This window comes from Pygocentrus nattereri, chromosome 10, assembly GCF_015220715.1.
Source record: "Pygocentrus nattereri isolate fPygNat1 chromosome 10, fPygNat1.pri, whole genome shotgun sequence".
Taxonomy (NCBI): domain Eukaryota; kingdom Metazoa; phylum Chordata; class Actinopteri; order Characiformes; family Serrasalmidae; genus Pygocentrus; species Pygocentrus nattereri.
In genome coordinates, this window is record NC_051220.1 from 23,369,440 (window position 1) to 23,385,073 (window position 15,634).

At 39.3% G+C, this 15,634-nt stretch overlaps 1 protein-coding gene across 3 annotated transcripts; it reads left to right on the plus strand.

Annotated features, from left to right (window-relative positions):
* The first annotated feature begins 661 nt into the window (after positions 1–661).
* Positions 662–9,515, plus strand: LOC108425662 (MAP3K12 binding inhibitory protein 1). 3 transcript variants are annotated; one of them, XM_017694512.2, is made up of 10 exons: positions 662–845; positions 1,636–1,752; positions 1,919–2,143; positions 5,062–5,158; positions 6,320–6,385; positions 6,492–6,641; positions 6,796–6,893; positions 9,045–9,083; positions 9,173–9,259; positions 9,354–9,515. In XM_017694512.2, exons 1-10 carry the CDS (start codon positions 693–695, stop codon positions 9,372–9,374), a joined length of 1,053 nt encoding a protein of 350 aa, XP_017550001.1. In that variant the 5' UTR covers positions 662–692; the 3' UTR covers positions 9,375–9,515. The 3 variants fall into 3 exon arrangements, with proteins under 3 accessions (XP_017550001.1, XP_017550000.1, XP_017550002.1); XM_017694511.2 differs by having other exon boundaries at positions 9,173–9,515; XM_017694513.2 differs by having other exon boundaries at positions 6,799–6,893; positions 9,173–9,515.
* Positions 9,516–15,634: the final 6,119 nt, after the last annotated feature.

Genomic DNA, 15,634 nt, shown 5'->3' on the forward strand with positions numbered 1-15,634 from the left:
TGTGATATCAACCCATCAGGAAAACACAGAAGACCATTAGCCAATACTAACAACCACTAGGAACCAACAGACACTTTTAATGGGTTCTGTGACTTTTTCAACAGAGAGGTGCGTTACATGTAATCCTCTAACTGTGTTATGGATGAAAAATGGAGTAAGTGATGAAATCACTAAGCAGCAGCAGCCAAACGTTAACGTGCCATCTAGATTTCGCTGGGTTACTTCAACACCCAATCTTGTGAGAAAGGGAATTGCTGCAGACCAGAGACCTAAAATTATCATAAGCGCAAATGACTGAAGATAAAAGGTCCTATAAGGAATTAAGTGGCTAGGGAATAACTTTTTGTGAACAAGGCGTCGGTTTATCGTCCCGCTTCTGCGCGCCTGAACAGCGCGTAGCGCCTGTTTAGCCTTTCCTTCTAACCGTTGACTAAATGAGAGACGGGTAATTCACACTTGTGATTGGCCAATGCAGGTTTTGATTGACAGCTCATCTCTGTTATATGATTTGCCGGTGCAAGAAATGATTGACAGTGTCTCCGCCCACTCGCCCCGCCCCCTGGCTCTCCGGGCTGCAGTAACACGTACTCGGGTTTTTCTGCCTCTCTCACTGAGGGGCACTTCCGGTTGTGACGTAACCAAAAAGAGGACGCTTCCCACCAATCAGCAGCGCCGTGTGACGCGGAAGTGCAATGGCGGCGAATAGAGCGGGTGTGGAGTCCGGCAAAGAGAGTAAACAAGGCATTAACCCCAGCGGACAAACGAGTCCTAATGAGGAGCTGAAAAGCTCTTTCAAAGACTGTTTCTCTTCCCTCCTCGACTCCATCGCCGAGTTCGGTCCTGAGGTTGGTTATGGTGATTTATTGTGTGGAGTAGCGTTACATGACTGTGAAACGAGCGGAGCAGCGCGAGTGTGAAGACGCCAGGAGATGTTCGGTTTCAGAGAGAAGAACAGCGCCAGACACATCTGGAAATAAACATCCTTTCATATCTAGTCCATTATCTGTTTCTCTGTTGCTTCAGACCGCTGCAAATGTGTGTGCTGGTGATACCGAATGGGTGCATTTCTGCAACAGAGCGCTTTACAGAGGAAGTCCATCGATTTATCAGAATTGAAAGGTTAAGGTGTAACCAGAGTCATGCATAGTGGTCTGATATAGCTAAAATGCGTTACAGAGAAACATACCGAGTCAGAATTGTTGACAGTGATAGGAACCAGACCTTTGACGAGTTTAATGACTCTGAAAGGCACTGCACCCGAAGATCTTACACAAAATGTTTATTAATACATTGCCAGTTGCCTAAGACATCCTTTTACCATTGCTTCGTGAAGATTTTGGTCTAATAAATGTATGTGTATGTCTTCTATTTCATTCAGTTGCAGGGTATTGTAAAGCTAAATAGTAGCCAAAGAAAACTTATGTTCTTGGATTTTACCATCATCACCATATATACATATACGTATATGTATAGAACCACTAAAGACACCTGAAGGCTCACTGGTAGTTTTGGATCGTAAACCAAATGGTTATATGTGTGTTGTAGACATTACAGCTCCTGTTTCCTATCAATTATGCAGAAATGTAAAAAAGTATGGTGGAATTCCCCTTTAATCAAGCTTCTCTTGTTTTCCAGCTCAAAGTATGTGCTAGAGTGTTAAGCATCACTGCCAACGTGAACGCTGTTAACTTCTCTGACCTGAAGTCATCCCATGTGTACAACTGTTTACAATGGCACATTGCCAAGTTACAGGTAAATAATCTAGATGACCCATTTTTAATAGCTAAACTATTAAACATGCTCTATCATAAATGCACTAAATACCTTACGCCAAACTTCTGAAAGCTTTTGCCCATAAAGGTGTGCATAGCCTTTTATATCTTTTATATTATATTATTTGTTTTCTTCCCTCTCCCAGGTAATATCTTCAAATCTTAAACAAATCGTGGAATCAGAGAGCCTGTCTACCTCAGTGAATAGTAAAACAACAGTAACATCTAGCAACGAGCTAGCAACAACATCTGAACAAGAGATGGAGGTAGTGCACGTTCCAACCACATCACAAGATCACACTGCCTCCATAAAAACTGCAAAGGCCCAGGTTGATGACAGCAGTGTTCAGATCAAAGCTGGGAAAGCTGAGGTAAAATATACCCTGATGTGACAACAGTAATCAGAAGAAGCAGTGCAGTTATTCTAAAGTGGTTCACTGTTCTAAGAGGATAACATTCATGAGACATTGTTTTCCAATAGTTTTGAGATACTCTTTTGGGCTACAGTGTATATATGTTAAGTCCATTAATGGTAAAGAACTTGCACGGTGTTGGGATGTAAAATAGTCATTAAATAAAAAGGCTGTATTGGCTTGTAGACATTGTGACCCCTGGTTCCTATTACCATCACTTTAAAGAAATCTGAGTCTGTAAGTTTCTCCACAATTAATTATTTCACATCAAACTACTATAAATGACTTTGGTTACATCTGAATGATTGAATTATGTAGAAGCTTTGATTCCCCTTTAAAGCAGTGGCTGTACAGTTCAAAATGTAGATGCGTAAGTGAGACGCTAAAACTGAGCAAATTTTTGAGAACATGGAGCATGGGCTCCCGTAGGGTGGGACTACAGTAATGTCACATTAAAGCACAGAATGCTTTTTGGAATGTATTGTGGATATTGTCGGTACTAGACACGGATCATCTACAATTTCCATTTCAAAGAGAACATATTTCATTTAGCGCAGTACAGAATGTGAAACAATATTAAAATGAAAATGAAAAATAATTGTTATTTTATATAATCAGCTTATAATGTTATTTCTGTTATATTGTGCAGTTCTAGGTTCAACATGCATATTTTAGATTGGAGTAATCAATTAATCAATTCAATCACTACATGAATAGCAAGAAAGTAATTATTTTAAGTGTTCAAAATATTTGTAGTGTCTTTAGTATAAGTATCCATAATGTATGGTAATAAGAAGATTTGGGCAGTTAACAATTTTGAAATAATTCTAAAAATAATGTTAATATTTGAAGGAACATTATTTTAGGGGAGCTGAACTGTAACATAATTTCACCAGCTTGAAAGTATGCTTTTCAAATATAAAACAAGCTGTGGTACTTCCTGTAAGGGAATACTTTATAAGACCAAAATGTTAATATAGTGACCTGGTGAGTCCCTACATTACAGCATGCCTGGTGATAATAATAAAGACTTGCAGACATTTGCAGCATGGCTCATATCAAAATTCATCAGCATGATAATTTGCATTTTTATTTTCTTCATTTGTTTCTTGCTAACCTTGAGTTCACTGATTATTTTCAACAACTAAGCAAATTTTGTAGAGTTCTTTTCTGAGCTATTTAAGTCTTGGAGTCCCATCAAGTGTTAAAATCCAAAGACATTCAGATTGTTGTCAGATTAAGTGACACAACAGGGAAATTTCACCCACGCATTTAACCCATCCGTGAAGTGAAACACCACATACACTCTAGTGAGCGCACACACACACACTAGGGGCAGTGAGCACACTTGCCTGGAGCAGTGGGCAGCCCAATCCGCAGCACCCAGGGAGCAGTTGAGGATTAGTTGTCTTGTCAAGGACACCTCAGTCATGTGCTGTCAGCTCTGGGGATTGAACCGGCGACCTTCTGGTCATGAGACAGGTTCCCTAACCTCCAGCCCATGACTGTCCCCATGACTGTTTTGATGTGAAGTGATATTTTGCTGAGAAATGCATGGATTTTATTTACGGTGGTGGTAATAGGAACCGTCACAATATCTGCTGTGCAAGTATAGCCATTTAATTTACTGTACAAAACCACCAGATAACCTGCATGCATGTTTTAATGTACTATTGGTAAGAGTAAAATATTGCTAAAGCTGAAAAAAAGGTTTCTTTGGGGAATAGTTTGCCTTAAAGTGCCCTGTATATATAATGTTCTGGACATATTTTTAAAAATATGTTTTAGGCCAAACCTTGTTGCAGAACTATCATATAACAATGTCTCAAGCATCAGGCAGAATATACATAACCACTTCATGTAATAACTTTCTGTAAGGGGGTTTTTAGGGGCATTAAACTCTTCAGATGACTTTTTCCTTTCACAACCACTGTGAACAATACTGACTTGGTAAGTTTGTCTAGAACCAATTTCATATCAAAACCACTCTGTATAATTATGTTTACATTTACATATTTTACTCATGTAGAAATTTGGAAAATCTGCAGAATCTGATCTGGTCTGGTAGAAATTGGCTGGAAACAAAGACATCTAGAGGAAGCAACAGTGCAGGCATTGCCATGTATATAAATCAAAAAATGACACTATTTCTAGGATGAGAAAAGATAAACATCAGTGATGTTTTAAATCTGTTCTTCTGAAATTTATTTTTTGCGTGGTATTGATTTAATCAGCGCTTGTAGTTAAGTGGTGTTGTGTTCAAAAGTAGTTAAAGTTGATTTGTCCAGCATTACCTGTTGCTTGTCTAAATCTAATCAACCCTAGGTGTTCTCCCATGTAACGGCTGAAATATTCTGATTCTTGCTGTGGGTCTTGGAGGTAGCTCAGTCCAGTCTGAATGGAGGGCTCTCTCGGCGCTTGCTCTCCCTCAGTGAGAAATGAATAGCCGCCCTGTTGGAGAGTCCTAAGAGAGGTCCAGGCCCTCACTGCATTATGAAGTGGATGCTCATTACTCTGTGAAATTGCATGTGGGTGAAAGACAAGGAGGCCTTTATTTTATATTGTTTTTTTTACACAACCACTACAACAAACAGCCAGAGCAATCTGTCTGAAATAGCTGAGAGTATAAAATGTTTTGATAGTTTGTATAATTGTGTCCACTGCTCTTAACACATTATTCATGTAGCCCCCACAGAATTCTGTTCCTTGTTATCACTAAACAGCAAAAAGATGACTGTGGATTGATTTCCTCTATGGCTCATCAATTCACCTCTCATTTTTCTCTCTCTCTCTCTCTGTCTCTCTATGCCTCTCTCTCTCTGCCTCGCTCTCTCTGTTTCTCTCTATTTTCTTTCTCTTTTCTTTCTCCCCCCCAGATTGAACGCAGGATATCTGCATTTATAGAGCGCAAACAGCTGGAGATCAATGAAAACAATGTGCGGGAGTTTTGCAATGTGATCGACTGCAATCAGGGTGAGAATGGAAGGGCACCAGAGGAGTGATGTGGGGGTGGGGGAAGGTACAAGGTCTACTGAGTGACTGCCAATGTTTGGGAGAGTGCTGATTTTCCACTGGCAAGAGGTCAGACTGCATCACTCACACAGCAGCCTGAAAGACTGCTGCTTCAAAATATGACTAGTTTTGGCCTCTTTGAAGTAGAACTGGGCTCACACTCATAACATTGAAATAACAGACAAAATTAAGGCAGAGTGGAAAGCGAGGCACATCCTTACAAATGTTAGTTTCTACTAAACCGTTTAAACATTATTTGAGTTAGATTATTTTTACATGCAGCCTGCACAGGTCTGCTACAAACACAAACTGTGTTTCCAGCGCCAATAGTTCTTGAACAATTCAGCCATAAGCACTGCAAGTTCAAATGTTGCAACTTGCAGTACTGTGCAATGTAGATAGATGCCATTCTTCATTTATTTGATTTCCAGTCATTATATCTATTATATACAAGTTGTTTTTAAGAATCAATGAAAAAAAGCAGAAAACATGTATTTAACAAAAAGTGATATATGAATATAACTCCTTTGAGTTTATATGGTGGAATATGGACTTCTCTAATGGTTTACCATGGGAGGCTTAGTTATACCACTGCATTGCAGTTAGCCCTGACACATGGAGACTGTATTTTAGCCTGACTAACTCTTGCTGTGAATATATTTACATGCTTCATGTCACAGGCACTTAGAGGATGATTGAAGTAATTAATATACTTGTAAATTCTAGGGGGGGAAAAACACTTGGAAAAACACATGGGGAAAAAAGTTACTTTTATAGTACAAAAATAGTTTTCAGGGTGAATCTCAAGAAATGTTAGTGTGATGGTTTGCAAAATTTGCATATGATTTTGTTATGGGAATATGAGAAGGTGATAGAAAGCACATTGAACCTTTTTAAATGCATAAAATATCCATGTAATCTTTCTTCCATTTTAAGTGCAATGCTGCCCCATATCAAGACGATTCATTTTGCGATCAATGTAATCGGGTCTGTTGTTATATTTGTATTTAATTGATTTACCAAAACTGTTTTTCCCATTAATCAATGTGGGAAGGTGGGATTTAAGTGTATTTTTGTTTTGTTCTTGAGATTTCTCTTAAGTGGTTTATTCATTCTCTTCAGAAAACAGCTGTGCCAGAACAGATGCTGTCTTCACACCATATCCTGGATTCAAGAGTCATGTCAAAGGTCAGTGCTATTGTACTTGTCTACTGCCAGGCACAATTAAGAAGAATTTGATGGGTTAAAATGTGAAAACTGTGCAGACTATGTTGCTAATGATTTGCCCTTGCAGTGACACGAGTGGTGAATACATATGGCCCCCAGACTAGAGGGGGGCGCTCTGAACAGGGAGAACAGCCAGGCTCATTCAGCAGAGACTGTGGAAACCCCGCCATTGAAGAGCGACTGCACAACATAGAGGCTCACCTGAAGCTAACAGCAGGTCAGTGGAATCTACAAGAGCTAGCATCCCTGAGAAGTTCTCACATGTACGTCACATGGTAAAATTGCCTAGAAAATATTGTCACACTGTAGTTCCAGACATTTCTAAATGCTTTAAAGTGGATCCAATGTGACTCTGACTGTCTGTCTTGTAGCAGGTCCTGTACCACAGAGCATTTACCAGCGGCTGAAGAAGCTAGAGGATCGAATTCTGGAGCTTGAGGGTCTTTCCCCAGAGTACTTCCACTCCACAGTGAGTAGCGAGGAGAGAAGTGGAGAGGATGTGTAAATACAAATTGAATTCTTCAGAGCAGCATAGCATTGTGGAATTGTATAGGTTTCAGATCAGTTAGTTTGAAGCAATCACAATACATGTTGAAAACTCAAAGTAATTTCTGTAGCAGAATGAGTTATTATGAAACATGTCTCAAGTATCATGGAAGAACTCACAAGTGCTTCTTAATATATAAAGTCTGATACACCTTTAGTAGTTTAGCTATACAATGCGCAAAGCCCATGGAAATAACAGTAGAAGACAATCATTGATTTCACAAACTTCAGCTTTTGTGTAAAGACAATGTTTTTGAGGTTTTGCCTAGATTAGCATTAATAGAGGCTTCCTGATGCCAGTGGCTTTTGAAGTGCGTGGACACTTTAGCTTCTGTGTGCCACTCTTTCTCTTACAGTATACATATACTTGCCATCCTGCAGACTTTTGGCTTATGTGTATTTTTTCCTCCACTCACGACAGTCAACCAGAGAGTTCTTCAAAGCCATTAAAAGCTGATATGAGTGATATTTTTTCCCCTCTCTTCAGAATTTGTTATCCATGTCAGATTGTAGCCCATCAAAGTTAGCTGAGTAAGTGCTCTTGAACCATTCTACGCCTCCTCACACTGGCTTCACTTAGTTCAGTGCAGAGCTGAGAGCTAGCTGATTTCCATGTCCTTTAGTAAGTGTATGTGTGTGTGTGTGTGTGTGTGTGTGTAGTGCCTGTAAAGTGGGGCATTGAGTACACTGTAAAATATGCTGATCTTTTTACTTTGTGCCATTGCTTTTAGCAAGTCCAGTGAATTAATTAAACCGTTGCAGTGGGGTCCATTTGATCTCGTTCCCAAATGTGTTTATATCCACGCTGAAAAGTGATTGAAATTAAGCTGAGTTGCTAGTAGCTGATGAGAGGAGATGGACAGAATAGATGAGGGGGACACTGGGTGTCAGAGTGAATGTTGATGGCCTCTTCTGCACAGCACTAATCAGTACTGTGCAAAGATTGGCTTGCCTGGCTACTGTTGATGAAAGTCAGTTAATAGTAACTGTTACTGTTGATTGCCTTCCAGTAATATAAAATATCGAGTGATACAAGTTTATGTCCTGTAGCAGGATGTCTATGCTGGCAGCTGCAATCTCACACTTTATAATTACTATGTAATTATAATAATAATTTAATTATATTATAATGGTGTCAGATAAGCTCTTGATCTACACTTATGTCCAAAGGTTTTAAACACTTGCTTAAAGTTTCTTATTAAGTCAAAGGTATTAATAAGCAGTTTGTCCTAATATTGCTGCAGTAGCAGCCTTTGGGAAACTTGTGTTAAAGTTTCATGCTAAATGTTGGCACATTGCCGTGAGAAGTGGATTGCGTTCAGCCTCAAGTGTGAGGTCAGATTCTGATGATGGATGATTAGTTCTGGATCACAAACATGCACTCTAAGTCATTCCAAAATTATTGGATGGAGCTCCATCATTCCAGAGAATGTAATTATATTGCTCTGTGGTCCAGGGCTGGGGGGCTTTATTATACCTCCTGTAACCGATGCTTGTCACTGGGCACAGTGACCTCAAGCTCATGTGCAGCTTCTCCAGAGCATCCCATTGTATTGGCGGTGCTTTTCTATGGAGATTAAACAAGCTATGTGTGTACGAACACCTGTATCAAACACGCATGTACTTTAGAGTGCATGAGTTCACTAGAAAAGCTGTCTGTATACTTTGGGACATATAGTTTGTTTTGAGTAGCCTGTTTTGAGTGACATGGTGTCTTTTGTCCTAGTTTTCTACATCAGTAGTGGAAGATTGTTTTGACGTTTCTGCTGGTAGATCAAAGAGTACTTAGAGTTATATATTTACATGTTATGTGTTTGGCAGACACTCTTATCCAAAGCAGCTGACAGTCATGTTGCTGAAACAGGTGTAGCATTGAGAGTCTTGCTTAAGGACTTCTATTGGTGTAGTGTGGTGTGCTTGCCCATGCTGGGAATTGAACCCTACCACATGTAGGGCAGCAATATTACCCAATATGCCACACCAACTGCAATATTCAAGATATTTTTTTTCTTCTTGGATTATATATGCAGTTTTGTTTTTCCTTTTTCTTAATCAGCATCATTTTTAATTTCAGAGTTACTCACACAAACGTCCAAAAGCTTCAGTTTCTCAGGTAAGTTTTATTTGTGTTGTATTTTTGAAGGTCTCTTACAGGCTTGTGTTCATCTGTGTAGACACTGAAAAGCTATTTTGTTTTTGCAGAGCTACAGCTTGACTGAGTTGGATGGGAAGATCAACGCAGTTAAATCTGCCTTGTTAAAGAGAGCGAGCGAGTTCCAGGCCACAGAAGTGAGGGAGTTTCCATTTTGAAACATTTGTCCATGTACATTCAAAAGGCATTCACTCCTTAAACACAGACTTTACATGCTTACTCCCCTTTCAGAGTCATGTGAATCTGCAATGAGGACCAGTATAATTTTTTTTGTTATCTTTGTTTGATGTGTAGGTGGACAGCTATCTTGGCTCACAGTTTGAAGTAGTGACTGAGAGAACAAATCCATGCTGTCTTTTTTCATTTTTGTAAATATATATTTTCTGTAAGACATATTCTGAGTATCTCTTTTTTTTCTACACAAATTCCTCCCTTACAGACAAACATATACTGGGTGTTTCTAGAAGTCTTCAGCCTTGAAATTCCTTACCTTTATTTCTTAGAGCTTAATTTTTTTCCTTTCATGGAATAGAAGGATGAATTCGAAAGAAAAAATTGAGTTTTTCTGGGATTTTAATGGCAGAAAAAGAGAACTACACTTACAAGAAGCACAAGACTGTTTGTGACAGCTTCCTACACTGTGATGCAGATTGTATCACAGTGCAGATTTAGTTTTCAAAACCCAGATTGAAAAAGCACATCACTCATGCTGTCACTGTCACAAACGTATTGGAAAATTTATTATTTTTGTGATGTAAAGATAAGATGCCATAAAGATAAATTATGTACATTTACAGTACTGTGCGACAGTCAAAGACTGCCATTTATTTTTTAAATTTATCTTCCTGTCAAACAGCCATTAAGTACAAGGTATTTCTTTTTCAGCATCAGCAAAGAAGAAAAAAAACATTTACAGAAAATGACACAGAAGCCCCAGCAACTAAACATACCACATGTTTCAGTATTTAGTGTGTTCACTCTTTATTACAGCTTCCATTCTTTTATTTTTTTTTTATTTTTCAACACATATTTTTCAGTCTTAGAGATTAGTTGCATTTTCTGCTTCTCACTATCCAAGTAATAACACATTCAATAATGTTGAGGTCTGGACTCTGAGGTGGTCAGTCCATTGTCCTGAGAACACTGGCAGCTTCTTTTTTCCCCCTCAAATCTTTGCTCAAGCTACACATCATTTTAAGACCTATAGTATTGAGTTGCCTTCTCACAGTAGAAGATTTCATCTCTTAAAGATGAAGTACTGTTTTTCTGGTGTTGACAGTTTTAGTGGTCTGCCAGTTCTTATGCGATTGTTAGGGGTCTGATTTTCTCTGTCTTTTAATATGCTTCAGTTTTAAAGGCTCCTGTTTTTTTCCCTTTGACTTTCCCCATTTTTATTCAAGTGGATTACCATATATCTGATCTCCTCAGAAATATCTCTAGAGAAAAAAATAACTTGTACTTTATGAAAGGTTAGACTGGAATTTAAATAAATGAATTTTAATCTCTGACTTATCTGTATTTAAAAATAAACCCTTAGATGACCACCAGGACAGAGTGTGTGTGTGTGTGTGTGGGGGGGGGGGGGGGGGGGGGGGGTATGAAAGCTTGATTGCAGGGTGGCAGGCAGTGTGTGATCAGACTGCTGCTGTGCGTCTGTGCTCACCTCTGCAGCCTGTCATTGCAACAAATGACCTGATTACAGATTCCCCAAGCTATGAACAGACAATTAGTCTGGAAGATTGCTCCTTTTCTCCTGACCAAAAGCCTGTGTGAGGCCACATGTAAGGCAGTTCACCTGTGATCTACAGTCACATTTTGACCTTCTAAGCATGTTTGATTACAGTGATTTTAGTGGTGCTGTGTTCAATACATTATCCACTGACCACGTCTGTTGTGGTTGCAAATGGTGACTAATAAGACGATTCTTTCGCTGTCGTAAAAAATAGGATTTTCACTGTAGTGAGATGAGTGTGATGGTAGAATTAGCACAACAAAGACTAATCAGGGCAGAATCACATTTGAAGCTGATGGACAGTGCTTTCAAAGATGGCAAGGCTTTGATTTGGTGTAGATGCATGTGCCACTTGGAATGAACAAAAATATACAGAGTAAAGGAAGATTATTTCACTTTAAGGTATAAGATGTTGCTTGGTGCTTACATGATTGCGTCATATGCAAGTACTGGAGTACTTTACTGGAGACATGGCAAGTTAAAGCATTAGTTTGGCGAAAGATTAAACATATAGCTGCAGTCGGAAACAAAACCTCATATCTCCATTTTGTAGTTTCTCAGTTTTTGACAGGATTTGAAATTTTCTATTGGCCTTTTATACTGTATGTAAATGTCATGATGAATGCACCAAAAGAAATGGCCCAAAATGACTTGGAAAAATATCTGGTTCTATTAACTTGCATTAAAAGTACAGAAGTTTTTTTTTCTTCTCCTGTAAAGTTAGAGGTTACAGCGATATGCTTCTGCTGTTTATTGGTGTTCAAATTTTGATTGGTTTTGCACTGGAGCTACAACAGTAATCCACGCTACAAGTAGTGGAAACCTATAGGGCCAGTCTACAACTAGCATTTAATATTTTATTTGTCATGTTATATAAAATTATGTATCCCAAATTTGCATCGCTCAGCCTTATCTTATTGGCAGAATTCATCCATCAATGTTATCTGCTTACAGTACCAATAATGCATTACACAAGTACATCATACAACCACTGGGAATCTCCTTCACAGTTAAAACCAAATCCTTAATGCTAGCACTGTCATTGACATAGAGGCCAATAAATACAGACATGATTATTCAGCTTCCTAGCAGCAACATTGGCTATCTGACTTCCTTTAAGCCAACCCCCCACCCCCCCAAAAAAACAAAAACAATGCAAAGCAGATATATTTTCAGAACTTTCTCCTACACACATTTCTTTTGGGCCTCACCATGTAGCACCGTGCAAACTGTATGCCTACATTTTCATGCACTTGCCTCAGATTGTGTCCAGTTGTTAAGTACTTAAGTACATAGACTTGCTTATGTGGTTTCTAACCCTAACCCTAACCCTATTTTTTTGGGGGGGGAATTTGTTTTTTTTTTTTTCCTGAGACTTTATTCCTATTCACTGTCTACGGCTCTACTGTAGCGTTCTCCTGCAAATCAAGCGCTTCATTCAGGCTCTAACTTCTCCAGTCTGACAGGTTATCAAATGCGCCTGAGTGCAGGCTTGTCAAAACACAGGACTTGTTGCCGTTCTCTGTGTGAGGGCTTGCAGTCTCCTCTTCCAGTGAGGAGGGAAGTGAAAGCTGTCTCTTCCAGGTGTTCCTCCAGGCCTCTTTCGCTCTCCCTCTGCCTCTCACTTTTCTCTGAGCCCCCCAAAAAAGGCGCGCAATGCACCCTGGGAGGGGAATACTTGAACGTGGGCACAAAGCAAACGGGGAGTCGGCCATTGTTCACCCTGCAGCTTTTGTCTCAATCTTGGGCCCCTTATGTAGCTTAACGAGAACAAATTGGTCGGACAATAACAGATGGATTATGAATGTGAATAAAAGCTTTTGTGCGGAGATATGCCCAGCCAGGATCCGTCCTGACCCATGGCCATTGAGCTGAGAATGTGGCTTAATAGGCAGGTGAAGTACCTCTCATTGAATGTCAATTTTATCTTTTGTGGAAATTTAGTTCAGCATTTTGGCACTAATTTTGGAGGTGTCAGGGCATGTTAGTGTATTTTTGAGAGTGATAGGTACACACTAAAATTTTCAACAAATGTTGGAATAAAATAATGAAGCAATGTAAGCCATACAATAGAATTTAAGTCATTTTTTAGGTAAATGATTGACTTCATTTTTGATGACAGCCATATTGGTGTGGATGTTAAGGGCAGCAGAGACCGTTTTTGTGTCCAGGAGGGTTAACTCTTCTCCCACCCCCACCCACTCCACTCTACTCTACTCCTCCATTCTGCTCATGGCAATAGGTGCTTCCGCCCTGATTCGCCCTCTGCTTTCTCTGTCTTTGTCCCACACTTTCTCGCTCTCTCCCTTCTGCTATCTCTTCTGTTCTCCCTGTATGTGATTAAGACTTTTTGGCAGTCTCAAAAAAAGCCAGTCAGCTTTTCCTTTTTTTTTTGCCCAAGTCCCCCTACATTGTGTGGGGGAGAGGGAGAGACTCATAACCATTCATAACTCACCAAGTCTTAATAGGCTTCAACCCTCCAGAAAGAAGGAGTGAAGCCCCCCCCCCCTTCCTTCTCCTGTGACTAGTCAGCCTCAGTCTTTCTTCCCCCATGGCTCTGTGTCAAAAAAGACTGTTGCTCGTTTGTGTGGGGAACAATGAGGAACAAGGCTGAATCTCTAGCTTCGAACAAAGGGGAGAAAAACAGCTTTTTCATTCTGCGGAACATTAGATTCTGACACATTTTAACATGGTGGTTTTTTTTCCTCCTCTCTCTGGCCTGAGTGCAGTGGCTGGGCTCTTTAAAAAGGACCACCTGTTGGCTAACAGGCTGCTCTTCATTACGCCAGCAGCTATTATCACAGAGAGAGGAGCTCCATGGGGGAGTTCTGAAGTTAACCCTGGCAGTCTGAAGCTGCACGCTCCCTGCCATGCATCAGGAAGTCACATATACACACAGACGCACATACTTTTACTATACATCCACTTTTAAAAAATACTTCATTTTCATGTTTTCAATGTAAAATACACCATCAAATAACACTTTTTGTTGATTCTCAATTTATTTGCTGAGTTTAACACATTGGAAAAAAAGTAAAATATAAAATGTCACTTTTGAACAGCCATCTTTTATGCTTTATTTTTCTTCTGAAAAATGCAGTGAAGAAGCAGTACTTGTGTATTAAAATGTGCAGAAACACATTCTCTACAGAATGTGTATGCATTTTCAATAAACAAAACATAATTTGACAGGGGGTGCCCAGGCTTTTGCATATAACTGGTATATATGAATGATAGAGACCTTTATGCAGTGCTTGTCTGATCAGATCAGAGTTAATATTCAAAATATAAATATTGCTAATATGCAAAACATGGCTAAATATGATTAGTATTGGATTAATTCATTTTAAAATGTGTTTATAGCAATGTATGTATTTTGCTATAAGCTGCAAGAAAAATAATGAGTTCATTTTGGTAATGAAAGAATATAAATATATGTTAATCTTATGACAAAAAAGACACTAATTCTATGAGAATAAACTGAATTGTAATTTTTTTTTTTAAGTGAGGATGGTTTAACCCTATATATGTATATAGGAAAAGTTTGACCCTGTAGAACAGAGGCTGCTGTAGTGGAGTTCAGCACAGAGGGCCCCTCCTAAGAGCACTGGAGCTATGTGATGGTGGCTCGGCTTTCTGGGGTTAAAATGTGGCAGTTATATTGCCAGGATGAAGCAGCAGGAGCCGAATTCAGGCAATTACAATCAAGTCAGGGCGCAGTTAGAGCGTGGGCCTGGAGCCTGAGTAGGATGCTGATGAGACACTTAGCCACACAGCCTCAGCCATTGGCCCTCTCCCTCTCCTTTGACTGCCAACCCCCCCTGCTGGACAGCCATGAATACCTGAAACTCACTCACACGCCACTGTACTGCCCTCGACATACAGCTACACTCCATCTTGCACTGGAGATCACTTATAGCTATAAGGATCGTAAGATTATAACTGCAATAGATGGCTTAGTGCTGAAATACAGCTGTCTATACACTCTTAAATATAAAGGTCCAAAGTGATTCCTTGAAGTGATGCCTTAGAAGAACAACCTGCGGTTGTTCCTCTACATTTCAGTGGATGTGGACGGTTCTTTAAAAAAAAAACAGATTTGTAAATAAAATGTGCAAGCGTGAAGAACCCATTTTAATGTTCAGAGAACCTCCACAGGAAGTAAATATTTAATCTCAATTAAAGTGTTGCTATATTCTTAAAAACAAAAATGCCAAAAAAGGGGTTTTTGCACAGTTACATTTTTTTTACCTGATGGCTCTTTAAAGAACCAGGTTAATATGAGGTGTGAGTGTGAAGAGTTTTTAAAAGTTTAAAGAATATCTATACATAATATAAATGTTCTCTACCAGTGTAATCTTTTCCCTAGACTCTTAAAAAATGTGCCAAAAAGGGTTTTTGCAGTAATGCTGCAGAAGAAGAACTTTTGGATCCCTAAAGAATGTTTCACTGGATGGTTCTTTAAACCGTAGTTCTCCAACCAGTTGTCAAGGTTCCCCAGACGATCCACATCTCTCCTCTGCCATTATGGGTTGTGAGTTGAATTGGAGCAACAAAAAAAATGGACCCTGTTTGAGAACCACTGCTTAAAAAAGATAGGTGACTTATGTGGTAATGAGAGATGCAAGTGTGAAAGACCTTTTAAAGTTTAAAGAATATTCACATAATGTAAATATGTAGTACCAAATAAAGGTTTTTCTAAATAATGGTGCCAAAAAGGGTTCTTTGTGCACTGCAGTAGAAGAACTACTTTTGGTTAGGTAAAAAAAAACTTTCAAAA